This window comes from Carettochelys insculpta, chromosome 24, assembly GCF_033958435.1.
Source record: "Carettochelys insculpta isolate YL-2023 chromosome 24, ASM3395843v1, whole genome shotgun sequence".
Lineage (NCBI taxonomy): Eukaryota > Metazoa > Chordata > Testudines > Carettochelyidae > Carettochelys > Carettochelys insculpta.
In genome coordinates, this window is record NC_134160.1 from 16413860 (window position 1) to 16441536 (window position 27677).

The 27677-nt window shown below is 51.7% G+C and overlaps 1 protein-coding gene across 1 annotated transcript in view; it reads left to right on the forward strand.

The window, feature by feature from the left end:
- Positions 1-4130: 4130 nt before the first annotated feature.
- The window catches only part of LOC142001278 (uncharacterized), a 199421-nt gene continuing 175874 nt past the window's right edge, over positions 4131-27677 (forward strand). Inside the window, exon 1 of the mRNA XM_074976342.1 lies at positions 4131-4227. Coding sequence (XP_074832443.1) covers positions 4205-4227 — 23 coding nt within the window. The 5' untranslated portion in view covers positions 4131-4204. The remainder of the gene's footprint in view (positions 4228-27677) is intronic.

The following is a 27677-nucleotide window of genomic DNA, read 5'->3' on the forward strand; positions in this document are numbered from 1 at the left end:
ATGGGATGGGGAGACCTGGGGGCGAAGCACGGTTAAAGAAGATTTTGAGAACATTAGCATAATGTGGGAAGAAGCGGAAACAGTGGCATCAGACCAGAATCTCTGGAAAGCACTTGTTGCCCAATGTGCCCACACACTAAGTCTAAGTAAAGAAGAGGGGAAAGTGATCAAAAGTAGCCGACATGGATTCACCAGGGGCAAGTCCTGCCTGACCAATCTGATTAGCTTCTATGACGAGGTAACAGGCTCTTTGGACATGGGGAAGTCAGTGGATGTGATATACCTTGACCTCAGCAAAGCTTTTGATACAGTCTCCCACAACATTCTTGCCCATAAGTTTAAGGAAATTTGGATTGGATCCTTGGACTATAAGATAAATAGAAAGCTGGCTTGACCGTCGGGCCCAACAGGTAGTGGTCAGTGGCTCAATATCTGGATGGTGGTCACTTTCAAGTGGAGTGCCGCAAGGCTCAGTTCTGGGGCTGGTGGTGTTCAACATTTAATGACCTGGATGAGGGACTGGATTGTACCCTCAGCAAGTTTGCTGATGACACTAAGCTAGGGGGGTGAGGTTGATAACGTTGGAAGGTAAAGATAGGATCCAGAGTGATTTGGATAAATTGGAGGATTGGGCCAAAAGAAATCTGATGCGGTTCAATAAGGAGAAGTGGAGAGTCCTGCACTAGGGAAGGAAGAACCCCAAGCATTGTTATAGGCTGGGGACTGACTGGCTCTGCAGCAGTACAGAGGAAAGGGACCTAGGGGTCATAGTGGATGAAAGGCTGGATATGAGTAAACAGTGTGCCCATGTAGCCAAGAAGGCTAACGGCATACTAGGGTGCATTAGGAGGAGCATTGCGAGCAGATCTAGAGAAGTGGTTGTTCCCCTCTGTTCAGCACTGGTGAGGCCACATCTGGAATATTGTGTCCAGTTTTGGGCCCCCCAGTATAAAAAGGACGTGGATGTGCTGGAGCAGGTTCAGCAGAGGGCAACAAATATGATTAAGGGGCTGGAGCACATGCCCTATGAGGAGAGGCTGAGGGATTTGGGCTTGTTTAGTTTACAGAAGAGAAGACTGAGGGGTGATTTGACAGCAGCCTTCAACTTCCTGAAGGGGAGCTCTAAAGAGGATGGAGAGAAATTGTTCTCAGTGGTGTCAGATAGCAGAACAAGAAACAATGGTCTGAAGTTACAGAGGGGGAAATGTAGGTTGGATATTAGGAAAAACTACACCACCAAGAGGGTGGTGAAGCACTGGAATGCATTGCCTAGAGAGCTGCATCCCTAGAGGTTTAAGTCCTGGCTTGAGAAGGTCCTGGCTGGGATGACTTAGTGGGGGGTTGGTCCTGCTTAAAGCAGGGGACTGGACTAGATGACCTCCTGAGGTCCCTTCCAGCTCTAGGATTCTGTGAAGTGGTCCATGCAGGCCAGCCCCAGTCACTGGGATTCAAGAGGCTCAGCTTGCTGCCAGCTTCACTGTGAGGCTGTGAGGTGTGGAGTGCAACCTGCTTAGCTTCCCCACCAGAAGAAAGGGAAGATGGAGGCTCTCCTTTGTCCAGTGCTCTGAGAGAAGTAGTGCTGCTTCTGTGTGGTGCCAGTAAAGGGGACAAGGCACAGTGTGGCCTAATGGATAAAGCACTTGGTAAGAAAACCTGGGTTCCATTCCTGGTTCTGCCACAGTCCTGCTGGGTGACCTTGGGTTCGCCCCTTCCCCTGCCTCAGTTTCCTCATTGGTAGAATGAGGCTGTGGCCCCTGCCCTGTTTTGTGAAGGTCTTTGAGATGAAGAGGTGAAAGGTGCGATGTAAGAGTGTCAGATTGATGTGAAGCGGAGAGGGGCGTGGCAGGCTGAGCCTAGGGAAGGCAGATTTGGGAGTTAAGGTAGGAGTGAGGCAGAGAGAGATAGTGACTTAGGGTTTGATTTGTGGGGATTGCTGAAGGGGAGCCTTCTGTGTAAGGGTGTCACACTTCACCCCAACAAATCGTGTCTGCAGCAGGGGCTGTGTTCTCCTCCTGGTCTGCACAACAGCCTGTTTTGTTTCCTCAAATATTCTGGGCCTGATTCCCGGGCAGCTTGTATCATCATTTACACTAGTGCAAAACAGGTGAAACATCACCCATGAAGGACCAGTTGTGCGGTGCCCTGGTGGCTGTGACAGGACAAGGGCAACAGGACCTAGCCCACGAGCTCCTCAGTGGATTCAGAGGATAGCAGCGCTGAGATAGGCTGGAGCCCATGGGCTTGTACCGGCTGCTGCCCCACGACCAACTCTCCCCATTCACCTTGTTTTGGTTCTAGGCATTACAGTCACCCGAGGAACTGCTAAGAGCTGCAGCTGTTCCTTATGACATGGCCCTGCTGATGGGGCCCAGGGCTGGACATTCCCAGGCCTCCGGAGGCCATGGCTTCTCAGGCTCTGGCAGCTCCTGCAGGGCCCTGGTGTGACGGGGAGGGGGCAGGGGATGAAGGTGCCCACCTGGTGCAGATCCTGGGAGGGCAGGGGCTGCAGGTGTCTTTGTACCATGCTGTGGCTGCAGGGAAGCGCTCCTTGTGGGTGCTGCCCCATGTCACTCCCCTGGGCCGTAATTCTCAGCCAATGGGAGCAGCAGGGGTGGTGCTTGCAGGGACACCTTGCCTGCAGCGCACAGAGCCACTTCTTTCCCCAGCTGGCAGGGCCAGATGTAGCTCTGGTTTGCCTTGATTGGGCCTGTGATGCTCAGGGGATCCCCCACTCCGCTGCAGGGAGCTGGGGCTGGTACTCCAGACACAGCACGTCCACCCGGTTGGCTCATGCCGCTGTGGGGTGGGGCCATGGCCACACCTGGCCTACTGGTTCTCAGCCTTTCCAGCCTGCTCTGCCCCTTCAGGGGTCTGGTTTGCCTGGCATCCCCCTGCTTCGCCTCACTTAAATCCAGCTTACTTACACTGTCAGACATAAAATGCAAAAGTGTTCCCCAAGTTAGGGCTGAACAGTTGCTGCCAGTCTCACGGTTAAGTCCTCGACTGGGCTATAAATACAGTATTTACCTTTCAGGGCATAGGGCGCAGAGCAGTAGGAACAAGTCATTGGGTGAAACTGCCATTTGTACTGGCTTTGCTAGTGCTACTTACGTAGCCTGTTGCAAAACTTGGCAAGTCTCTCGTGGAGGCGAGGTACCCCCAGAAGGCCTCTCCGTACCACCATGGTACACGCACCCGTTGGAGAGTTATAGCTTTAGCCCACATTAGGGGCCTTGCAGCAGTCCCACCTTGCTCAGGCAATCAGCTGGAGTGCTACAGTCAAGTGGATATTCTCGTTTCAGTGCGTCGCTCTTACTGTTCCTCCCCACAATGCAACATGTGATATGGTAGCGCCTAGGAGCCCTAAACATGGGCATGGACCCCACTGTGCTAGGTGCTGTGCAAACAATAGCAGACAGGTCCTGTCCTGAAGAGCTTAGGGTCTCAAATCTTAAATCCCATCTGTCTAGGTTGTACCACTGGGGGCAGAGACCGTCTGCGTCTCCGTGTCTCTGCAGCAGCATGTGGCACAGTAGGGTCCTGCTCTCAGACGGTCACTTGTGTAATACAAGTGATTATGAATATCTGCCTGTGTTCATCCTGATGCTCGCAGGCAATGAGCAGCATGAGCCCATCCTCAGCATGACCAGAATTAGAGGTTTTTTATGAATGGCAGTGTTAACAAGCAGAGATGTTTACAATTCACTCAGCTCTCACCCAGACCACCCCATTAAAAAGAGGCAAGGGAGGGTGAGGAGCAGGGCTGCCTCGTTGGGTTTTGCTGTGCGTTATAGGCAACCACAAATTCTAGGCCGCTGGCACTAGATGGTGCTCTCAACCTGTCTTTGTGAGTATCTGTGTTGGCGCCCTCAGCAGCTGCTAATTCCAAGGGAGGCAGAAATTAAAGATGTTTTCTTGGAATGATGCGAAACAAATTCCCAAAGTGTTGGCCACTTGCTCCATCCAGGAGCACTCTGCACCCGCTCTCGCAGGGCTTTGCGTTCCAGGGGCAAAGGCAAGTGGTGTGAAACACTGGGCTTAGTTTCCACTTCCCAGGGGCCATGCGGCAAGCGCTCATGTCAGTCATGAGCTGATGTGCAGCTGCTGCAGGACGAGGTCAGAGACGGCAGTGTGCTCTGAAAGCAGAAGGCAACTATTGTTCCCCTCCTGTTGCCGCTCATACACACCGAGGAGTACTGCCCTGATGGCGCCCTGGAGATTTGGAGGGTGAGTGATGTCTGAGCTTGGTTTGCTTCAGGCTCAGTGGTTTGCGTGGCAGGCTGCCTGTGTCCTCTTGTCACCCACTCGGCTGGCACCTCTGGGTGCTCTCATCTTTGCAAGAGCCTAGAGCTGGCAGCTCTCATTAACTGCCCAGTTCCCTGGGCTGTCTGTTCCAAAAGCTGCGTGCACCTGTCTGTGCCCATATGCCACCTGCCGGCAAAGCACAGCTATTCTGGGGCTCAGAGGCAAGGCTGCATGCCAGCATAGAGAGGAACTGAGCTGGGGAGCCAAAGGTTTGATGACGGAGTCAGCTGCCATCTTGCGCTACACCCAAAGGAGGCAGCTTCCCCCCCAGCCTCGGGCGAGAGCAGAACCTCAGGTGGACACAACAAAGCTTAAACCAATGTGTTGATGCAGCCCCTGGTGCAACATGACTGGCTACATGAAGCCAAAACCAGAAACTGCCCTAGGGAGAGGGAATATGGCAGGGGGTGAGTGCCTTGGCTGTTAGAGAACTGGTTTCAATCGGGTCTGTGCGCCCGCAAGCGAATGATAAGCCCTGTCAGTGCCTCAGTTTGCCCTGTGCGCAATGGGGATAATAGCACTCCAGGGCCATTGCCCAGGTAAATACAGTGCGGGGGAGCTGCCCCACTACCCAAGTGATAAGCACCACACAGAGAGAGCAGAGATGCACATTCAGTCCCTGCCTTCCTTTTACAGTTGGTCTGTGGGACTGGGACTCAGGGCTGGTGGGTGCTCATGCAAGCCCTGGCTCTGACTCACCACGTTGCTCCTGTCCAGCCACAGAGCGAGTGACCTGGATCAGTATCACAAGAATAGGGCAGCTGTAGTTCATGAGTCGGCTCAGAGCCACTGTTTGCTTTCCCCAGCTCAGGGGTGCGCCCCCAGCCCCGAAGATAATGCACTGCACCCTTCTCGGCGCAGCAAGGAGCCGGAAGACAGGTCAGGGCCAAGCCCGAAGCATTTGCCACAGGCAGGGCAGGGGCTCCCTGCTGTTCCTCAGTGAGGGGTGACTCAGCCACGCAGTTGTCTGACAGCTCTGGGCAGAGATGCGGCCTCGTCACCACACTGCATTCAGCGCAGGGCGCCTCAAGAAGAGCTCCCGGCGCCTCAGGCGGAGCTCCCAGCCCCTCTCTCCGCAGCCCTGGCGGAATCTGCTACTTGAGTCCAGCCGGGGTGGGTGTGAGGGGCAGCGCACAGAGCCTGCATGCAGTGGGGGGCAGGCAGGACAGTTGAGTGCGCAGGGGGGTCCTGCCTGCTGGGAACTGCCTTGCGGGGGAATGAATCGCTTTTCAGCTGCTGCTGTGACTTTGGCTCTGATGCAGGGTGCTGGCCTGTCCCACTGCTACCGAGGGTTAATGCTGAACACGGGCATGGCCATGGGCAGCTTCCCCAGGGGGGATGGTGAGTCCGCTCAGGTGAGGGCTCAGGCCAGAGGGCCAGGTGCTGCCAGACCTGAGCCAAGTCCTCACGCCAGTGGGTGGCAGGGACGGAAACACCAGCCCCGTGGCCCTGAAGGTTCAGCCAAATGCCCCCTGCTCTCACGCCGTAGGGGATAGAGGCAGCCTCTGTGCAGGTGAGGGGGACTTTGTGAGGCAGTCAGGGCCTGATGGGCCTGGTTGCCTGAGGTGCTGACATTGTCCAGCAGGCGAGGTGAGCCAGCCCTGCCACATCTGCACAGGGCTTACGCAGGAGACCCAACCTGGGGCTGTTCCCCGGCCCATGGAAAATCCCTCAACCCCAATAGCGTGCAGCCCCTCAAGGAGCAGCAGCCCAACTCCTGGCCCTTGGAAAGGGAGGGCCTGAGGCTGCAACCCCCTGCTCCCTCCTGAGGGCGTGGGATGAGGCAGAGTCTCTGTGGGAGAGGGAGGCAAGAGAGGAGAACAGGAGAAGGGAGAGGGAAAGAGACAGTTGGCCCTGCAGGAGAGAAGGGGTGAAGCCAGACACCCCAGAAAGGGGCAAAACGGGGGGGAGGGAAGGAGTTTGGGGCCCCACTATCTCCACGGACAAGAGGAGTAAAGGGTGGAACCTGGGTGAGACTGATACACCTGCAAGAGGGGCTTGGAGCAGGAAAGAAGAGCTGGAGCCAGAGAGGGGCCAGATCTAGGGAGGGAGCTGAGGGAAGAGGCCCTCAGCTTGGTGAGGACAATGCCCCAAAGTGGAAGAACAAGAAAAGCCGTTGCCAGAAAGACTGGAAAATGGGAGCAGAACTGGAGGCGGCAAAACCGGATTAATTTGCAGCAGCAGTTAGACGCCAACATCCCCCGGAGATGTGTTTCAGCCACATGCTGGCGTTGTGCCCTAGGGCGAGGCGGGCTGGGAGCTGTGGCATAGGCGCCTGATTGGCTTGGTGCTCCTCCCCCCATCATACACAGCAAAGTACAGGCTGTACGCTAGCTTTTGATACCCTGTGGCCTGCTGCGCACTGCTCTGCAGGCCCAGCGCTGCACAGCGGTGCAACCCCCAGGCTGTGGACACCTCTGCCCAGTTAGCTAGGGCCATGTGCAAAGCAGGGATTTGCTCACACACTCTTTGTTGTGCAAGGACAGTTGTGTATGCACAAATGCTGGTGGGCTGTGATATGAACTGCTAGGCATGTCTAAGGCTGTTGACAACTCTGGGATTTTATGGCATTTACAGCTGCCTACTGGGTGGCAGGGTCCCACATCTATTTCTGCAGGGTCCAGAACAGGCCCCTGGCATGGACAGCACCCTGGACCTTCTGTCTGAGCCCATCTGGCAATGTATGTGTTCTTGTGCATTTTAACAGCTCCTGCCTTGCTCACCAGGAAGTGCCCCTGCCCATGTCTCCAGCTACCTTCAGGATGGACTTTGACTTTGGTGGACCAAACATTTTTTTCCCAGCTCTTTTAGGAGCAGGTGGTTACACCTGGGGCTTCAGCCTGTTCCTTCTTTGTCCTTTACTACTGCTACTTATCCCTTGTACTCTGCATGAAGCATAAGTCATCTACAAGTCTCCTCCACTTCACTCTGTCTTGGGACAAAACTTCTGACTGGCTGCAGGAGTACCCCAGTTGTTGTCCTTCAATCTCAGTAGACCTTCTCCATGTTGTCTGAGGTCTTCTTCTTTTGTGTTTTCCTTGTGGGTTCCACATGAGAGTTTTATGGACCATGCTGGATGATGGTTTTCTGAGACCATGGCCTAGCCATCCCCACTTTCTTCTCTTGATTTCAGTGTCAATTGGTTCTTGTCCTGCTCTGTTCCAAAGCTCCTCATTTGTTACAAAGTCTTGCCGTTTGATGCAAAGGATGTACCTCAGGCATCTGTTTACAAATGTCTGTAGCTTGTGACTTGAAGATTTTTTAGTACACCTGTTCTCGCATCCATACAAGAGCACACTCCTCACATTTGTGTTTCATCTTTGCAAATGTTATTTGTGAAACTCCATATGGGATGGAGAGTCTTGCATACAGCTGTTAAGAACATAAGAATGGCCATACTGGGTCAGACCAAAGGTCCATCCAGTCCAGTATCCTGTCTGCCAACAGTGGCCAATTCCAGGTGCCCCAGAGGGAGTGGACTGAACAGGTATCGATCAAGCGATCTCTCTCCTGCCATCCATCTCCAGCCTCTGATGACCAGAGGCTCGGGACACCATTCCTTACCCAGCCTGGCTAATGGCCATTAATGGCCCAAACCTCCCTGAATTTATCTAGCTCTTTTTCAAACTCTCTTATAGTCTTACCCTTCACAGCTTCCTCTGGCGAGGAGTTTCACAGACTGACTCTGTGCTGTGTGAAGAAGAACTTCTTTTTATTTGTTTTTAAACTTGTTGACCATTAATTTCATTTGGTGTCCTCTAGTTCTGATGTTAGGGGAACAAGTAAATAAGTTTTCCTTGTTCACTTTCTCCACGCCACTCATGATTTTACATACCACTATCATAGCCCCCCTCTCTTCTAAGCTGAAGAGTCCTAGGCTCTTTAGTCTCTCTCCATATGTTGCTTTCCCTATCCTTGCACTGATATCATTATCTGTTTCTACATCTATGCCCGTAATACTCCCCAAGCAGGTGAACTGCTCTACATCATTCGGGTCACCCAGTTTGGTATGTGGAATGTTTGGACCATGTATCAAGTGGGCAAGACAGCACGGCTTGCAGCGGAGATGAAACCGTACAGGTTCTCAGTTTTGGACTTGTGTGAGACAAGATGGACACAATCTGGGCAGCTATGCCCGGCAACTGGTGAAACCCTTATTTATCAGGACATGGAGAAGAGAGCGCACCACACACAGAAGGTGAGGGCTTGATATTATCAAGAGAGGCATCTGGTGCTTTAATGGAGTGGACAGCAGTATCATCACTGTCATCACAGCCAGATTCTACAGCAAAGTGCGAAACATACTAACTGTGCAATGTTATGCATCAACCAATGAAGCAGCTGAGGAATGTAAAACAGACTTCTATGAGAAACTACAAAGTGCAGTGAACCAGAAAGCAAAGAAGGATATGTTGATTTTGATGGGTGACTTCAATGCAAAAATGAGAAGCATAAATACAGGCAGAGAACAAATCCTGGGAAAAGAAGGTCTAGGCAACATGAGTAAAAATGGAGAGTGCTTCAGTGACGTTTATTCCTTCACTGGATTGGTGATAGGTGGTAGTGTTTTTCTGCCCAAAAGGATCCATAAGGTCACTTGGGTTTCACCAGAAAATCAGATTGATCACATGTGTACCAGCAGTTCTTTCAGAAGACCAATGCAGGATGTCCGCCTAGAAGAGGAGCAGATGGAGGTTCAGACCACCACTGGGTCATAGTAAAGCTCAAGTTCAAGCTCAAAAGGTACACCACAGACGTGACCAAGCCAGGACTGAGATTCAACATGGAGCAGCTGAAGGATTTGGAGACAAGAGCCAGTTTCCAAGTGGAGCTGTCCAACAGATATGCACTTCTGGCAAACCTCATCCCAAAAGATGCTACCATGGAACAAATTTGGGAAGACACCAAAACAGCCTGCAAAGAAACCTACAATAAACATTGGGAAAGAGAACAAGGCACCACAAAGAATGGATCACAGCAGAAACTGAGAAAAGTGAAGGAACAAAAGGACAGAAAAGCAGCAGTCAACAGCAGCAAAACAAAAGCAGCCAAGGTGGAAGCTCAGAGACTGTATTCAGAAGCCAACAAAGAAGTTAAAAAGGCTGTAAAATGGGACAAGGAAACCTTTGTGGAAAGCTTTGCAGAACAAGCTGAATAAGCTGCAGAACAGAGAAACCTGAAAGCGCTCTATGGCATCACCCAGGAGCTAGCTGAGTTGTGGCATACAGTGGATCAGCCAGTACGGGATAAGGAAGGGTGTGTGCTAACAAGCCCAAGTGAGCAGCTCAGTAGTTGGAAGGAACACTTTGAAGAGTGTTAGCCGGTGGCCAGGTAATGTGCGGTGAGGTACTCCCCTGGGTCCTAAGCAACCCAGTTTTTTACTGTTAGAGCAGGCAGCTCCTAGCACACTCACCCACGGCCAGGCTGTAGTAACCAAACGGTTAAAGTTCTTTTGTTGTGCCGGCTGTGTTGCAGTGACAAAAGGGTTAACAAAATGGTTAGGCTCAGAGCTTAACTAGTTACAAGTTTATTAAGCTACAGTTATAAGCGTGTGGTTACAAAAGGCTATTGTTTACTACTTATATGCTAGCAAAGTACAGGTGTTAACAAGTTACGTTACAATCCAATAGGAAGATATCTGTTACCATCTAACACAATGATATCTTGGCACAATGACATCTAGTTACAGAGCTCTAATTCTTTAGCTGTGCACAAAAAAAGTCAGAGACCTAGCATGGGTGTATCTTACCTTCTCTGCGTCTCTCGATACCAGCGTAGCCAAGCCGGATCGGTCACTCAATTCCGCGGAAAGAAGAATACGAGGTTGGGCGTCCCCAGTTGTGGACCTCGGGAGGCAATCACCTGACCCGACCAGCAGGAAGTTGGTTGAAATGCACTCAAAGTTAGAGTTCTGCTGGACCCATCTTTTATACCCCTTTTGGGTTACGTATTCTCTTTCTTATCTATGGTGCCAGATCATACTGGTCTGTCTTTGTGACTCCAGTTTGTTACAAGGGCATTTCTACTTAGTTTGCACTTGTAAGACAAGAGATAAACAATTTAGGAGTACAGGACATTCTTTTGTGCGGGCGGGGCACGTCCCCTTCTGGGTGATTGTGTGTGTGCATCATATTGATCAATGCCAGCTGGGGTGATTTCTTGAGGGTCCACCCCCCCTCATGTTGACAGTCTGGCCTGTTAGCCTTCTAGCTGTACTTTCTGCTTCTCAGGGTCACGATAAGCCAGCATATCTGGGCCTCAATGAGGGCATCAAAGACTGTGCCATCAGCAGCCATTTCCGTGCCCTGTGTGCTCCTCAGTGGGGGGGGCAACGGGCAAGCTGGCTTGTAAGGGGGAGACTTTGTCTGGCTACAAAGAGCTACTGAACCGCCCTGCCCACATGGAACCTCCCAAGTTAACACCTGCAAATGTACCGCTGCAAATTAACAGCAGCAGGTACAAAGGAAGAAATCAGAAAAGCCATTGCCCATCTGAAAAGCAGAAAAGCACCCGGTCCAGACAACATCTCACAGAAGCAATCAAGGCAGGTAGTGAGACATCAGTCAGCAGCTGTGTCTACGCTTACGAAAAACTTCAAAATGGCCATGCTAATGGCCAAATCAAAGAATGCTAATGAGGCGCTGAAATGAATATTCAGCACCTCATTAGCATGCCGCTGGTTGTGGCACTTCAAAAGTGCCGCGGTTCAGTCGCCTGCAGCTCGTCTACATGGGGGTCCTTTTCAAAAGGATCCTGCAAATATCAAAATCTCCCTATTCCTATCAGCTGATAGGATTAAGGGGATTTCAATATTTGCAGGGTCCTTTCGAAAAGGGCCCTCGTGTAGACGAGCTGCCCATGAGCAAAACGCAGCACTTGGGAAGTGCTGCAGCCAGAGGCATGCTAATGAGGTGCTGAATATTCATTAGTATGCTTTAATTTGGCCATTAGCATGGCCATTTTGAAGTTTTTCCTACATGTAGATGTAGCCAGTATAATGTATAATCTATTTGGGAAAATCTGGGACACTGAAGAGATCCCACAAGACTGGAAACACAGCTACCTTATCCAGCTTCCAAAGAAAGGCAACCTGAAGGAATGCAAGACCTGGAGGGGCATCAGGTTACTGTCTATTCCAGGAAAAGTGTTCAAGAGGATTCTCCTGGACAGAACGGAGACAGAAATTGACAGACAGCTCAGGGAAGAACAGGCCGGCTTCCAAAGCGAGAGATCCTGTACTGACCAAATAGTAACTCTCGGAGTGATCACAGAACAGTTGCTTGAGTGGAACTCCCCCCTGTGCATAACCTTCATACACTTTGAAAAGCCTGCAGCAGCACTGATAGAGACACTTTGTGGAAACTGCTGCAACACCTTGGTGTCCCCTCCAAAATTATTAGTTTGATTTGTTCAACGTATGAACCCTCGATGTGCCGAATTGTTCACAATGGCATCTTGGCAGAATCCTTCGGCAAACTGTCAGGAGTGTGACAAGGGAGCCTATTGTTACCTTTCCTGTTCTTGATCATAATGGACTGGATTATGAACAGGACAATAGATGGTCATCAATGGGGCATTCAACGGGTACTTTTCAAACAGCTGGAGGATGTGGACTTTCCTGATGGTCGCCTTCCTGCCACACTGACATGCAAGTATGAAAGAAAAGGTCATGACTCTAGCTGCCTTAGTGACTGGACTGAGCATTAATAAGGGAAAGACCAAGACAATGAGCATCAACCAGCCCAATAACACCCACCGTGACACTGGGGGGGATGTCCTGGAAGATGTGGAGCAGTTCATCTGCTTGGGGAGTATAATGGGCACTTTGTCCTTTGGTCTCATTCTACTTGTTGCCTTCCCCCATTGGCCTGGCTAGCTGTGGGCCTCAGGACAGTACCCATAAGGCACCATAAAAAGACAACTCCCCTACCACCCACGAGAGGCAGGCGGGTTTCTGTACTTATCCCGTGAACCCTACCCTCTCCAGTCAGCACCTGCAATGGGTGAAGCCGCTGCTGTGCCTGGAGGCACTTAGCAAGCAGAGCTAGGAGGGAGTGGAAAGGGGGAGAGAACGTGGTTGGACCACCCACATTGCAGAGACTAACCAGTGGAGCAAGGGCCTTATGCCCTCTTCTCCCACACCTGGCCAGGTGGAACTGGATGGCTCTCCTCTGAGGAGAAACACAGAGGTTTAGGAAACATCTAGTTAACATCAGCTCAGGTGTGGGTGACTCCCTGAGCGCAGGACCGATGGGCTGACACAACCGACTTTACACCCCTTCATGAAACAATATTTTTAAAGTGCTCTGGGACTGGGGGCTAGAGACTGCTATTGAAGTGCCACCCATTATTAATTACCATGGTAATATTGTAATCGGATGGCAGCTGTGTGCATGTCAAGGTCACCCTCTACTGCCTGGAATCTGCACTCCTGATCTCTGTGTCATATGCCCTGTACTGCCAATAACTGATAAGGATTCTGAGTTACTATCAATGGCAGGGTCAGTCCTTTTGAAGCAGGAGGACCGGGTCTACCACCACTGCCCCACATGAGCTTGGTGGGGGTAGGGAGGTTAGTCAGCTGTGGAGTACTACCAGGCCAGGCTTTTTTCATGCCTTTTGGCTCCTCTCTCCTGCGGAGGTGGAGGTGACTGGCAGGATGGGACTCTGTCAGCAAAAGTTGTTTAACCTCAGGTGGGGAGACAGTGACTTGGAGGTGAGGCTCCTAGAGCTGCAAGCGCAGGTCAGGAAATGGCCCAAGCCATTGGACTGGTCCCTGTGACCCCAACGGCCTTGGACTTTGACAGACATGCACAGAGTTGGTTCTAGTGAGCTGGGTATTGGGATAAAAGTAGCGTCTAGAGGCCTCATTGGGCTGGGTGCTGTACAGCTGGAGAGAGAGGCATGCTCAGCTGACGGGCAAGGCAAAGAGTGGGAGGGAAACAGAGAGACAGTGAGAAGGGATTTACTCGAAGCCCCCTCAGGGCAGAGCTGGGAACAAAGCTAAGGTCCCCTGACTCCCACTCCAGTACAGATCCACTTGGCCATGCTGCCACCCTGAGCCAGCCTCTCAAGTTTTGAATGTGGGGCGGAGCAGCTGACAGAATGGTCTCAAGTTCCTGTGTGGGAGGTGTAGGATGCATATTAGGAAAAACTATTTCCCCAGGAGGGTGGGGAAGCACTGGAACGCGTTACCCAGAGAGGTGGTGGGATCTCCGTCCCTGGAGATTTTTAAGTCCCGGCTTGATGCAGCCCTGGATGGAATGATTTAGCTGCGGTTGGTCTGGCTTTCAGCAGGGGGTTGGACTCACCTATGATTCTATGTTGCAAGGCTAGCTCAGCCCTCTGGAAGCTCCTTTCCTAGAGCGCCTGGCAGGTGCTGGAAAGCAGGCAGCAGCGTGAGTTTGCCACATAACTAGAGCCACGAAGTTAAAGCTCGTGGCTGTTGGTTCAGAGGCCGTAGGAGATGTTGGTCCAGTTCTGCTCCATGCCGAGTGTGCTCTCCTCTAGCGAAAGCCAGACGTCAGCCCAGACTTCCTGAAATACCCAGCCTCAGGCTGGAGATTCTGAGGGTGGGGGCCTGAGACAGATCATGGGGTAGAACTGCTCACACTCTCCGCAGGTTCCCACCAGGCTCCCTCTAATTTTTTCCATCCCTGGGCAGAAAAAAATTAGTTATTTGCACGGAGGTACATGCAGATGTGCACCACCAATAGAAACACAGGCTCTTGGCTGTGAGCAGCTGTGGGTGCTCTGCTAATCAGCTGGGCAGCATTCAAGTCTCTCCTGGGTGGCTGCCCCGCTGCTCAGCGTACAGGGAACGCTGGTTCCCACCCTTGGGTACAGCACTGCGGGGCCTTGCTGTAGGAATGGGGGAGGAAGGAAGTATCCTTGCAGTGTCTCCTCCAGATTGCTCCCAGGGCCGCCTCCTCCCTGCCCCTACGCTTGCTGAGAGCTTCCTGCAGCTCCCCAGGTCTCTCCTTTTCCAGGGCATGCCTCTGCAGCAGCATCCCACTGACTGGAACATGCAAGGGTGGCTGCCATTGCAGAGGCTTCTCGGCCAAGCTCTGAGAATGCAGCAGGGCCCCATCTAGTCCCTGCAGAAACACTTACCAAAAGGCGGATTCCTGTAAAAAGCCATTTGCAGCAAGCCAAGAGGTGCTGCTCGCAGACCAGCTTTGCTAGGCGGCCGGAACACAGGAAGGCTCAGAGCCTGCGGTCCAGACTGCTGTGCTGGCTTCTCAGGGAGCAGAAGCCTCAAGCTTCATGGTATTGATCACTGCGCTGCAGAGCTCCGAGGCTCTCTGCAGCTCCCCACAAATCAAAGCTACTTTGCCTCTTCACCGGCAATTAGCCCAGTCAGACACTTAGTGCCCCAGCTCTAATCTCCTGCCCTGGGCAATGAATAGTACAGGTGGGACTCATTCAGGCTTTCAAACATTCTCCTTCATTCCCACTTGACCCTCAGAGGAGCTGACAGTGATGGGGACGGAGAGAGGAGAAATCGCAGGACAGCACACCCTTGCTTGGGTGGCAGCTGCAGTTTTCACACAGCCCTGCTCTGTCCCTGTAGCCTATCCTGCACTAAAGCCAGCACAACAACTGGATTTGAAATTAAAAACTGCAAAACAAAGCTGAGTCGCCTCCCATAGCAAATCCAACCCATCTTTCCAGGCACGGAGGGTGTATACATAGATGGTATTTTCTGCACTTGGCCATTCATCATAGCATCTGTCTCCCGAATACCGAGCCCCACAGCTAACAATCTCCATGTTCCCTTTATCCATGGGAGCCAGAGCACCACACTCAGTAGGCTCATCAAAGCACCCTGTGCATTCAGCTCACCTCCTGACAGTAGCAGGTCAGCTTGGGTGAGCTCTCAGGCTGACGGCTGGACTGTGTAGAAGCCATCCTGTGCATTATGTGCCTCCATGATGTGTTGTCCTGAGCCAATCTGGCCTATTACAGGGCTGAATGCCCGTGAACCACAGGTGCCTGAGGATGCCCATCCAGTCACTGTGGTTTAGGTCTCGGGGTGGGAGGGTGGGGGAAGAGTCTTCTCCACCATGGTTGCCTTGGGTCAAAGTTTAAGATGATTTTTTGGGGCAGCCCATAAGCATTTGGCACAGGTGACCTTGGAGAGGTGACCATTTGAGAGCATGGGACCAGTTAGATAGGAAGATGGCCTCCTCATTCAACCTGAATTTGTACCATTGGATGTTTTCTCTCATTCAGAGATGCTTCATCTGACTGGTGCCTAGATTTCACTCACTCAGTCTGTGACAGCACTGTGGAGATACAGGACAACGCCACATCCTGGATGAACACTCAGCCTAACTCTTCTAGAAAAAGGCAGGACTTGTCCCAGTTACAAGAACACAGCTTGGGGAACCCTCCAGACAGAACAGCCTGTGTGCCTGTCAGGAAGGCCTGTGAGTTTCGAGATCAGCCAAAGCAAAGCCCTGGCACAGTAAACACATCCGTGATACCTACAACTGCAGTGTGAACAGGTCACTTGAATTCTTGTGCCTTCTCAGAAAAGCTGGTGGACTGGATGATTTGCTCCATAGTGGAGTGGCTGGGTGTGAAGCTTGTTCTGGTCAGCTTGATCTCGGTAGTGTGGGCCAGCCAGATAGAGGCAAAACTTTCCCCAGGACAGAGGCCACGATAGTCATAACAATTCTGTTTGCTACCTTTACATTCCCAAAGCAGTAAAATAGTGTCTTGACACTAAGATAAGACCAGTGGTCCTTGTAAACTGCACTCTTGTGCAGCTGCTCAGGGAGATTCAAATGCTGTCCAGCTGATTAGCAGAGCATTCACACCTAGCTTTGTCATTTCTACTAGTGGTGCACATTCACACATGTCTTGGTGCACATTCAAATTTATTCAGGATGGAAAAAATCTGCATACAGATAGAAAAGATTAGAGGGAACATAGGATGGGACCAGCATCTGTGCCCCGCTTGATAATGAGTGTCTGCAGCCACAAAAGAATATCCGGTCCAGTGCTTGCTATGCAGGATTTCCACAGATTCTTGTCACTATATTTCCTGGAAGCATCTCTAATGTCTAAGGATTTTGTCAAGAGTGACAGAATGGGTCAGCTCAGCAACAGCTTTAGTATCAGTGTCCAAAAATCTTTGGGAGGAGGGCTGAACTGTTCATTACAGCACGTCAGGCATGCCCCTTCGGCACCAGCACATAGGTCAGGACCTCTGCGCCTGAACTTTCTCATCTGCAAAGCTGCACAACTGTTCGTACAAGACATCCTTCCTGGCAGAAGCTTCCCTGAAGGGGATGGCTGACACTATGGAGTTAACTGCTTAATAAACAGCATCACCTGGCTGTTTCTCACACCATAGATAATGCCATAACTGACAACCGCTATTTTGCCCAGGTCTGTATTTCCACACAATCACTTAAAGAGCACTGGCATAACAGTGCCATGGGAGGGCTCCCAGCAATGCTGTAGTAAGAGGCCAGCCAGGGCTCCATGCATACAGTGAGCCCAGCCAGCAGCACTACCCAGCCCTGGCACTCTTAGCACTGAGAACACCCACCACTGAGCCAGAGACTCGCCCTCGGCTGTGAGGTGGTAGCATGCTGGGGGGGGCGAGGCCAGCCCCTAGCACTGACCCGCAGGGTGGAAATGATAATGGACTAGAGCTTTAGCACATCAGTTGAAATCCAGCCCAGCCGCTCATTGCCGAATGAGGTTATTCTGTTGTTCTGGTGCCAATCGCACACATCCTTTCACCTCTATCATCCAGCAGTCAGGTGGAACTGGGAGTCTCAGCAAAGGTTAATTAGGGCAGAGAGCTCAAGTCACTCCTGCAGGGGTTGCTCTAGGGCAGAGCTTTGGGAAGATCACGCTGCTCAGACAGGACTGCGGACTCCAGGGTTGTCTCCGCAGCCTCCTTCACCGTAAAGAAGTGGTCGCAGGACACTCACACGAAGACGTGGACCCTCCGTTAGGAATAGGAATGGCTATGCAATGGAGGGAGGTTGGCCTGGGCCTGGGGCCTCAACCCCTCACATGGCTAGAGGCCCGGGGGTTCTTGTTCCAGACTGGCTGTGTCTTTACACAAGCTCCCTGTAGCTAGTGCAGAGGAGTCTCAGCTCACCTGGAATGCAGTGGGGGTGAAGGTGATGCATCAGTCCATCCTCACAGCCTTGCAAGAGTTCAGCTGCATGGTACCTATTGACTCGTGCAGGGGAATGCCCCACTTCTTGCAATATGGGGAGACCACTGTTCTAGACACAGAGCAATAAGCAGGTCTCTGCCCCGAAGAGCTGGCTATCCCAGTATAAGATGAGACAACCAATGAACACAAGCTGATGCAGGAATGCAACGCAATGAGACCTTCTGCACTTAGACCTTTAGCACAGCAGGGTGGATGATACTCCCGTTGCTGTTGCCTCGGCTGGACTTGTTCAGAGGAACTTTGGACTCTAGGGCAGTCGCACCAGCACTAAACCCATACCACAATCCCCTGAAAGTGGCTAGCTTCTAAGAACCACCATGCTGAGTGAGAACATGGTCATCTTGCCCAGTATCTGATCTCCAACAGGGGCTTATAGCAGAGCATCCTGGAGGTGGACACCATGATATGATGCCCAGCGGAGGTTGCAGTCATCAGTCACAAGCATTATCATAGAGAGGGAGAAGGGCCAGTCCAGTGATGCTAACAAAAGCATCCATGTAGCTGGGAGATGGCAGTTTCCACTAGTGCTACTGGGAGACACCTCAACAATGGTTCTCAATCTGCAGCCCATGGATCAACTGGGGAATGGACCCACGGGGAAGTGCACCCTGCTCCAAACTCATACACGCTTTGTCTTGCCTTGCAGGCCAGTCCCACAACAGAACTGACTGGCCCATTTCCACCCCTTTACTCAGCTTGCACCGCCTGGGCCACCTCTCCTCTCTGGTGCCAGCCTGTGTGGGTGGTTCTCAGGGCAGGCCACGTTCAGCCCAGTGAAGTTAAGGCGGTTGGAGAGCAATGCTGCTGGGCCCTCCAGATCCCTCGGTGCTGCAGGGTCAGCAGCAGCCTGGCGCTTGGAGCATTAAAATGGCCCAGGCCCAGGAGACGTACAAGGTTAGGGTTGATTCCCGTCTTAGGCGTCACACGCCTTATTGCAGCATCTGCGGCTCTTTCCTTCTCTGGGTTGACTTCCTGCTCGTATCTGTTGTACCCTACAAAGGCTTCCTAGGCAGCTTGCTCATACGAGGAGACCTCCCTACCTCTAGCTCGTTAGCCAAAAGGTACGTTTTGGCATCCCAGGAGGAGCAGGCAGCAGGTCTATAGCTCTTGATGTCTGCAGGGCTCTGGCAAACAGGCGCTGAGTAGCCCTCACAGCTCCCTTGCGAGGTGGATCGTTATTTTTACTGCCATTGTTTGGAAGGGAGAATTGATGCCTGGTGATATGAGGTGACTTGACCAAGGTTGTGCAGGGAGTCCCTGGCAGAGTTGAGGTGAACACTCAGCCCATGTTGACTCCTAGTGCCCTGTTTTTCTCAGAGCAACCATTTTAACTCTGGTCCCTGCTACAAAACCATGGAGCTGCACTGGTGGGGGAGGGGAGCCTGGTGCCTCCAGAAACTGAGCACCACCCACTATGCCACCAGTTCCTGGCCATTGCCTTCATAAGCGACTCTGGCAGCGCCCGGCTCGGCAGTGCTCCTTTAAGAGTTCTTGGAAAGCGGAGACAAGTGGGCACAGGAGGCCTCTGCAAGATTGATCACCTGCCCGTCCTGCTCAGTAAGTCGCAGCCAGGCACAGGCGGCTCGAGCGACTTGCCGAGCTTCCCCCTCTTAGCTAGAGACAACCCTTAGGAGCATTAACAGGCTCCAAGGGCAATTATTTACTGAGCGCTGTGTAATGATGGGCTCGCTTTTGATTTGATTGCTGTAAAAGGTAATAAGCGGATTGCCTCCCTATTACCCTCAATCAAGCCAGCACGGTGACATCACGTACATTTCCCACTAATTGGTCTTAATCCACTCCATGCAGGTTTGGTAGCTTTTGACGACTCATGTGGGAGAGGGGGCGGGAGGCCGAGCTATGGAGTGTGGGGGGGGCTTTACACTTGAAGGACTTTTTATTATTTAAGTCCCCTTTGGGGGAAGGGCAGCAGGAACAATGCACGAGGCCCCAGGAAATGGGGCTGTAGCTCTGGCCGAGCACGCAAACCTGGCAATGGCTCAGAGGTCAGCGCTGAGCCCCTTTTGGTCTGCTGGGGTGGATGCCAATCTGAAGCTGGGCCCTGGGACTCAGGTGATAGCAGGGAACCAACTCCTCTGAGCCCATCCTCCACATGGGTGTTGTGGGGCCAGCTCTTCCAGGGGGCTGATGGCCACATCCTCCCCAAGTCAGCACCTACACGCAGGGTAAGAGTGTGAAAAGCATTTCAGCCCCCTGTGTGCAGTGCTCCTGTAACGAGCTGGGTGACCGTGAGTGTGCACTGGGGTTTGTGTCTGTGTGGGTCTGCTGGGGTTTGTGTAGGTGGCTGTGCATGTCGGCGTGTGTGTGTGTGCATGTGTGCACGCACACGCACCTGACACAGGCAGAGGGGGGTTTGTCGCCAGCTCCACAAGCTGTGACTGTAAACAAGAGGTGGATATCGGGGGTCACAAAGTAGGGTCCAAAGCCAGAAGAGAGTGACCATGCAACCAGACAGACAGACAGAGAGAAGAGGGATGGAGCCACTGCAGCATTTCTCCTTTCCCTTCCCCAAGGATGAGGGCAGATACAAGAGTTCCTTACCCTGCAGTGCAGGGATCAAAGAAGAACAGGTTCTCCAACGCTAACCCTGGCCCCAGGGGAAGGCAAGAGCCTGCACTATTATCGTAGAGCCAGTAATGAGCACTGCTGCCCAGGAGAGCACCCAGGAAACAAACCCCAAGCAGCATATGGCCCCACCTTTGGGGGAGGGGTGTCAGACAGACAGAGACTGGGGGCGGGCAGGTTCCTGTCTCATTCTTCCACTTTGGCAACTTTTGCAGAACAAAGGGGTGCGCCAAAGGACTGAGCTGTGTGTGTGAGCAGAGAAGTGTGTGTGTGTGTGTGTGTGTGTGTGTGTGTGTGTCTCTGTTTGGACTGCGATGTAGCCATCAGCGTGTTTGCATGGTTCTGTATGTCCCTGCCCGACGTGTGACTTTGTCAGGTTTTGAGAGCCCCACCTCTGATTCCCCGGCAGCGGAAGTGGTGAGGACATTGCAGAGCACAGGGGTTTGCACTGGGGGCAGCACGCTGATAGCTCTGCTTCTCTGTAACTTGCATGTTTCCTTGCCCAGCCTGGGCAGTTTATATCTGCTAGTGCAGTGAGCTCATCTCAGGGATCCCAATGAGATCCAGACACTGCCCAGAGGAACTCTGCCCTGATGTGTGAACAGCTAGAGGAGCAAAGGTAGGCCCCACCATTGCAGTATTCCCCCCCACCGCCAGCCAGCCTCCTCTCCTTGGTCTTACTAATGACCAACTTAGCCGTAGCCGGGAGGAGGCAGATGAGGATGTCCCACAACAGTGTGGGAGCACAGATGGGGTATGCAAGCGTCAGGAGTATGGGGAGAAGTGCAGTCAGAACCTCAACAGGAGGTTCCGGAGGGGCTGGAAGAGGGGCTGGAACCTGATGCACTCAAGGCAGATGTGTGCCGGGGTCTTCCTCATGCCACAAAAGGAACAAGTGTCAGGGATGGGGGTGAACCGCATCAAGTATGTGTCTGTGCACTCACAGCTGCATGGAAGATCCTCCAGCCAACCTTCCTGGCTGGCTGCGGGACCAAGGTGAAATATAGACTGGTCCACTGGGGCATCCCATTCTGCATCTGGCAAGAGATCCTGCCTCTTGGTGTCCAGGCAGGACACAAGGGTGGGGAAGTGGAGCGTGTGAAGCATGCGCGTGTTCACATGGCATCTTAAGACCATACAAACGGCCATTACTGGGTCAGACCAAAGGTCCATCTAGCCCAGCAGCCCGTCTGCTGACAGTGGCCAATGCCAGGTGCCCCAGAGGGGGTGGACCAAAGACAATGATCAAGTGACTTGTCTCCTGCCATCCGTCTCCAGCCTCTGACAAATAGAGGCCAGGGACACCATTCCTACCCCCTGGCTAATGGCCTTTTATGGACCTAACCTGCATACATTTATCTAGCTCTTCTTTGAACTCTCTGATAGGCCTAGCCTTCACAGCCTCCTCTGGCGAGGAGTTCCACAGGTTGACCATGTGATGTGTGAAAAGGAAATTTGTTTTATTAGTTTTAAACCTGCTACCCACTAATTTCATTTGGTGTCCTCTAGTTCTGCTATTATGGGAACAAATAAATAATTTCTCTTTATTCACCTTTTCCACAGCACTCATGATTTTATAGACCTCTATCATATCCCCCCTCAGTCTCCTCCTTTCTAAACTGAAAAGTCCAGTCTCTTTAACATCTCCTCATATGGGACCTGTTCCAAACCTGGGTGTTGGTGCAGTTTGAAAGGGGACCAGCTGCAGCACATACAGACGGTTTGGGTGATGAGGGGGAGGCGGCTGGGAAGGTGTGCGGGGCTGGGGGCCTATGGAGAGATCTTGAGGGCTGGGGTGGGGGAGGCCAGGGCACCCTCTTGCAAGAGCCGATGAGGTAAACTTAAGCAGCAGGCCATAAACCGTCCTTCACCTCCTGAAGTACGCACTGGGGAAGCATGGAGGGTAGAGAGCCCCATGTGCTGAGCGAGCACCTGAGGCTTCACCCTGTCTCCCCGGTTGTCATCCTGGAGGTTGCTAATCCTGGTGACATCTGGCAGGACCAGCCTCTGGCACAGCGAGGGGGACTCCGCCGCCTGCACACAGAGATATAGATTGTGGAGCAGGGGGTCTGCGAGGAGACCTGGTCCCAGGGTGGCCCCAAGGATCTGGTTGCTGATGGTAGTGACCAGGTCTGGAGGAGGTCAACAAGACAGAGAACACAAAAGCCGTGACTCAGCAAATCCAGCTTGTAAAGGCTGAAGGTTGGAGGAGGGATGACGTGTGAGCTGGAGGAAAGGGCCTGCAGGGGTGTGAGGAGGAGGGGGAGGCTGCCACACATTGACCAGTGTGCTAGAGCTGGGGAAGGCAGCAGTCAAAGCTGGCTAAGAGCCGCAAGCTGGGTGTGCTGGGAGGTGGGGTGTATAGGAGACAAAGAGGGGAGCCTCCATTATATTAGCATATATGCAAATAATTTGAGGCCTGTCACTAACCAATATTATATTTAGAAAAAAAAGCATTCCTACAGGCAGTGGAGTGACTTGCTCAAGGCTACACAGCAAGTCAGTGGCAGTCAGGCCTACACCCCAGGAATCCAAACTCCCAGGTCCTTGCCTTTACTGTCTGTGGTCAGTGCTGTAAAATAATCCCATGAGCCAACCTTGAACCACGCTCCAGTGACAGCCTCCTCCTGAGAAACCTGCTGAATCAGATCCTATTGTCGAGATTAATTACCCTCGTTATTCCTAGCCTTGTCATAACGGACTTTGCCTGTAAGAGCATTGAGTGACGACTGCCCGGATCTTCAAACATCTCTCTGCAGAATGAGCTGTGCTCTCTGCCAACCCACATTTCCATCCAACTCCTGTTCTAGGCTGATTTACTGACGGTAATTACTGCTCACTGGTAACAGAATAGGAGCAGAGAAATTACGCTTCACTCCAGGAATAAGAAGGGGAATCAACAGGTCAGCAACAAGGGGAAGGACTCTGCTGCTCCCTGTGACATTCAGGAAGATGTAACTGCTGGCCCTGGGCTACTGCTCTGGAACCACAGGTCTGGGTGCCAGCATGATGTCACCCATGTGGGTTCTTGGTCCCTGCCCTGGAAAGGGAGGAGGCTGAGACAGAGTGGAACCAGCCGAGGGGCTCTCCCTTAGCACTGTAAATCATGACCATGGCAATGGCTTCCTGATCTCCACATGGTGCCTGGTCACTGCTCTGGGGCTTCCTGTTTTGTGGGGCTCAGGGGGAAGCAGAATTTCAGGAAATCCCAACCAACAGGCCACAGTTCCGCAGGGGGCTGCTTCTCTCCTTACACATCCCATAGAGCTGGAAGGGACCTCAGGAGGTCACTGAGTCAAGCCCCCTGCCCTCACAGCAGGGCCAAGCACCCACCCCCTTTAAAAAAAATCTCTTTGCCTCAGATCCCTTAACAGCCCCTTCAAGGATTAAACTCATAACCCCAGATTTGGGTTGAGGGGGGCAATGCTCAAACCACTGAGCTGTCCAGCCTGCTTTCTGCCAGCCCTGGTACGTTTTCAAGCCCTGCTGGGCAATGACGTGGGTCTGAGGTGGCTAAGATGCATCTTTCTGACCATTCAGCAAAACTGCTTCTGTATGGGGCACAGGGCTGCCCACAGGGAATGGGGAAAGGGGCAGCTGCTCTGGGCCCAAACATCTAAAAGGACCCAAGGCACTCAACCACCACTCCTGCTACCTTGGCTACGATAGCAGGTGGAGCTCCGAGACCTTTAAATCACCGCCAGAGCCCAGGCAGCACGTGCTGGGCAGTGCTGATGAGCTGGCTGGGGGAGGCTAGCCCCCTGCCCTGCCATTTCTTCCCGAGGCTCCGGCCCCCTCCCAACTTGCCCAGGGGCCCAACAATTCTGCTGGCATCCCTGATTAGGTACTAGGCTCTGACTTATGCTGGGCCACCCGTGCCAGAATTCAGAAGCATTCCTGCATTTTGTGAAGCTCTGGTGTTCTCCATATACGCTGAACTACATTACCCCTCCAAGTTCCCAGGAACTGTAGCAAGAATGCCATAGGCCAGTGGTTCTCAACCAGGGGTACAAGTATCGCTGGGGATACATGCAGGTCTTCCAGGGGCTACAGCAATTTCGTGGTGATTGGCCTAATTTTACAACAGGCTACATAACAAGTACCAGGGAAGTCAGTACAAACTACAGTTTCATGCAGACAATGACATGTTTCATCCCCTATGTGTGAAATGTAAGCTCAGTAGTTATATTTATATATTTATGACTCATGCATCTGATGAAGCAGGTCTTTGCCCATGGAAGCTTATGCTCCAAAATTTCTGTTATCTATAAGGTGCCACAGGACTTCTTGTTTTGCAATATTTATATTCCACGTGACTCATTTTATAATGGTATGGTAAAGTGGAGAAGGCAAGTCAGTGGGAAGTAACAGCACACCATGATACTTCTGCCTTTTTATGTCTGACTTTGTAAGCCAGTAACTTTGAAGTGTGCAGTAACTTGGGGGCATACAAGACCAATCAGACTCCTGGAAGGGGGTATGGGAGTCTGGCAAGGTCAAGAGCCACTGCCTCGGTGGTCAGACCGTCAGCCTCAGAGAGGGCTCTCTCTTTGAAATCACTCAGTATCAACCCCTCACAAGCAAGTGGGCCAAGCATGCCTGACCCACTTTGACACAGTTTGTGTTTGTGTGCCATTGCTTGCCGCTGGCTACTTTTACTTGTTCTAATTTCTGAGGGGAGGCTGGCAAGCTGCTGAAAATGGCTCCCATGTTTATCTGCTTTATCCTGAGCCTCTAGAGAATCTGGGTATGCAGTAGGACTCTCTGATAATGTGTCAGCCACCCCCAGGGACTTCGTTGTGCACAGTGCCCAGTGAGTTCCATTGTGGTGTGTGTCTCTGGGAAAGTGGGAGTCCTTTTGTTTTCTGTGTGCTGCACCTTTAAGTTCTTAACTTTCTCCCCGTATGTAGAGACAGCAGGCATTTTATTCACCTTGTTGCTGAGGATTGCCACATGGCAGTCTCACACACTGCACTTGCCCCTAGTGAATTTACTTATGTTCTTTCTTCTTGTTTTCTTAATATAAAATAACAACTATTTCACCAAAAGGACTCAGTTGCTGTTTGGAGATAGAAAGCCCCAGCAGTCAAAGGCAGGGCCTCGTAGTGCATGTGGTGACTGAGAGCCTGGGCTCTCACATTCTTTCCCTGACTTGGGAACTCATTTGCTTTTTCCTTGGGCAAGTGCCTTGTGCTTCATTAGCTGGCTGTGCAATGAGGTTGATAATACCTAGCTCTTATATAGCATGCATTCTCAATTGCTCACAAAGGAGGGCACAATCATTAGCCCCATTTTATAGATGCAGAAATTGAAGCACAGCTAGCTGAAAGGATTTGCCCAGCATCACATGGCTCCACTGGGAACAGCACCCAAGTTTCCTGAGTCCTGATGGAGGGCTGTATCCCTGGTGTCACACCTGTGGCTTTCAGGGATTTGGTTGTCATGTTCCAGCCACTTTGAGCTCCTTGGGCGATACTCTGTGTGGCTCAAACTCGATTCTCAGATACCTGGTTGTAATTAGTGTTTGCCCATTAAAGGCAGTGGGGTTATATGGATGTCACCTCCTCGCCAGTCCGTAGCAGGTGATGGGACATTGCACCTCAGCTTTTACTGCAGCAGTGATGTGCCCACAGCTGGGGAAATAAGGGATTTTTCAGTTTGGGGGCAGAGGGTAGGCTAAACTCAGAAATCTGGAGAGGTAGGGATCTAAGGGGGAATCAGGTTTCATTCCACTCAAAATAAATGTGTTTGATTTTTTTTTTTCACTGAAACAGAAACCTAAATCAAGTGATGCATTTCGATCCCCTCAAACTGAGCTGTTTTTCAGAGGTCTACATTTTGATTTAGCTGGTTTGGATGGCTTTCCACTGTGTGTGTGTGTGTGTGTGTGTGTGTGTGTTTTAATTGAGTAAACATTAAATCAAAACACTGTTTCAGCTCAAAGAGGCAAAACCAAACCATTCCTACTCCTTCAAAACGGTTGGTAGGGGGTTGGTGTAGCTGTGTTAGTCTGTAGCTTCACAGAAAACAAGCAGTCCTGTAGCGCCTGAAAATCTAACACATGTATTTATTAGGTAATGAGCTTCGTGGGTCAGACCCATTTCCTCAGATTTATCCGAAAATCTCAAGAAGTGGCTCTGACCCACGAAAGAGCGTTAGTTAATAAATACGTGAGTTAGGTTTTAAAGTGCTACAGGACTGCTTGTTTCTTTCAAACCAATTTCTCAGCCAAAATTGTAGAAATTGACCTAAGAAATTCCAGGCCAAAAAAAAGAAAGTTACAAAATGTTAAAATTGTTTTGCCCCGGTCTTGCTGTGGCTTCTTGGCACTTTCATATGTAACTTGCTTTAGCTACAAGTACACAACAGTGCTGGACAAATCATCGCGCTACACTCCAGGCGACCCTGTTTCAGCACTCACAGCCAACCCAATCCTTTGTATTTATGGGGCAATTCTTTCCCCAGCACGGTCTCAAAAGACGTCATACCAGAGACAGAACGCCCTGGCTGCTTGCGTCTACCACCCCTCCCAAACAGGGCAGTGCAAAAAAACCCGTCATTAGATGGAACAGTGATTGCATGCTAAGGAAATCATGTCAGACTAGCAGGATGGCTACACTGCAAAAAAGCCTTGCAGCTGCTAGTCTCAGAGCCAAGGTCTACAGTCTTCGGGTCACATTAGGGTGCTAAAGCTGTAACTCAGCTCGGAAACCTGGCAAAGGGGACGGGTGTCAGAACCTGAGTTCCAGCCACAGCAGCTATTCTACATGGCTATTTTTGGTGGCTTTTTTAGACCCAGGCTGTGGGACTTTTTTTGCAGTATAGCCATGCCCTGTGCGTGACAGGTGCCATTCACTACCTTCCACCAGTGCCACTGAGAGCAGAAACTGCTGAAAGTGGGAAACATTGGTCAGAATGTGCTGGCGCTGCCAGTAAGTGCAGGTGGGCTTTTGGAAATGTGATTTCCCAGCCCGCTGGGAGAAGGTGTTCCACTGTGCCCTGTAGCAGCCAGCTCTTTGGCTTGGGCTGTTTTTTAAAACTGTTGGCCTGAAGCAAACCAGATCATGCGATGAACCCTGTCTGACAAACCCTCTCCAACTGGTGCTAACTGTGTTCACCTGGCTGGGGATTAGAGGGGAGAAAGAGGGGCAGACACCACCCTGGAATAGCGCTCCGTGGGAACCCTCCGGATGGGCAAATCCCTTGTCCCCGAGTGCAAGGACTCGTTCTCTTCCTCCAAAGAGGGCCTTGGTGTGAAAACGGAGAACCTGATACCTGAGAAGCAGGGTGAGAGGCATGTCAAAGACACTGTAGGGGCTTTGCGGGCGGAATTCTGCTGTAATTTTATATTGTCTAGCTAACGGGTGCAAAGGAAATATTAATTGTGTTAGTGATGGCTGAGAGCTCCTTGCCCCAAACCCAGCTTCCTTTCGCAGAAAGCTTTTAAATCAAAGAGGCAAATGCACTTTGCACAGCCTGGGAGAGGGGCTGGACGCCTCAGCAGGAGCAGGAACTGCAGAGCAGAACTGGGAGGGGCAGTGGAAAACAGCTGCATCTGTTTGTTTGCAGGGGCAGCCCG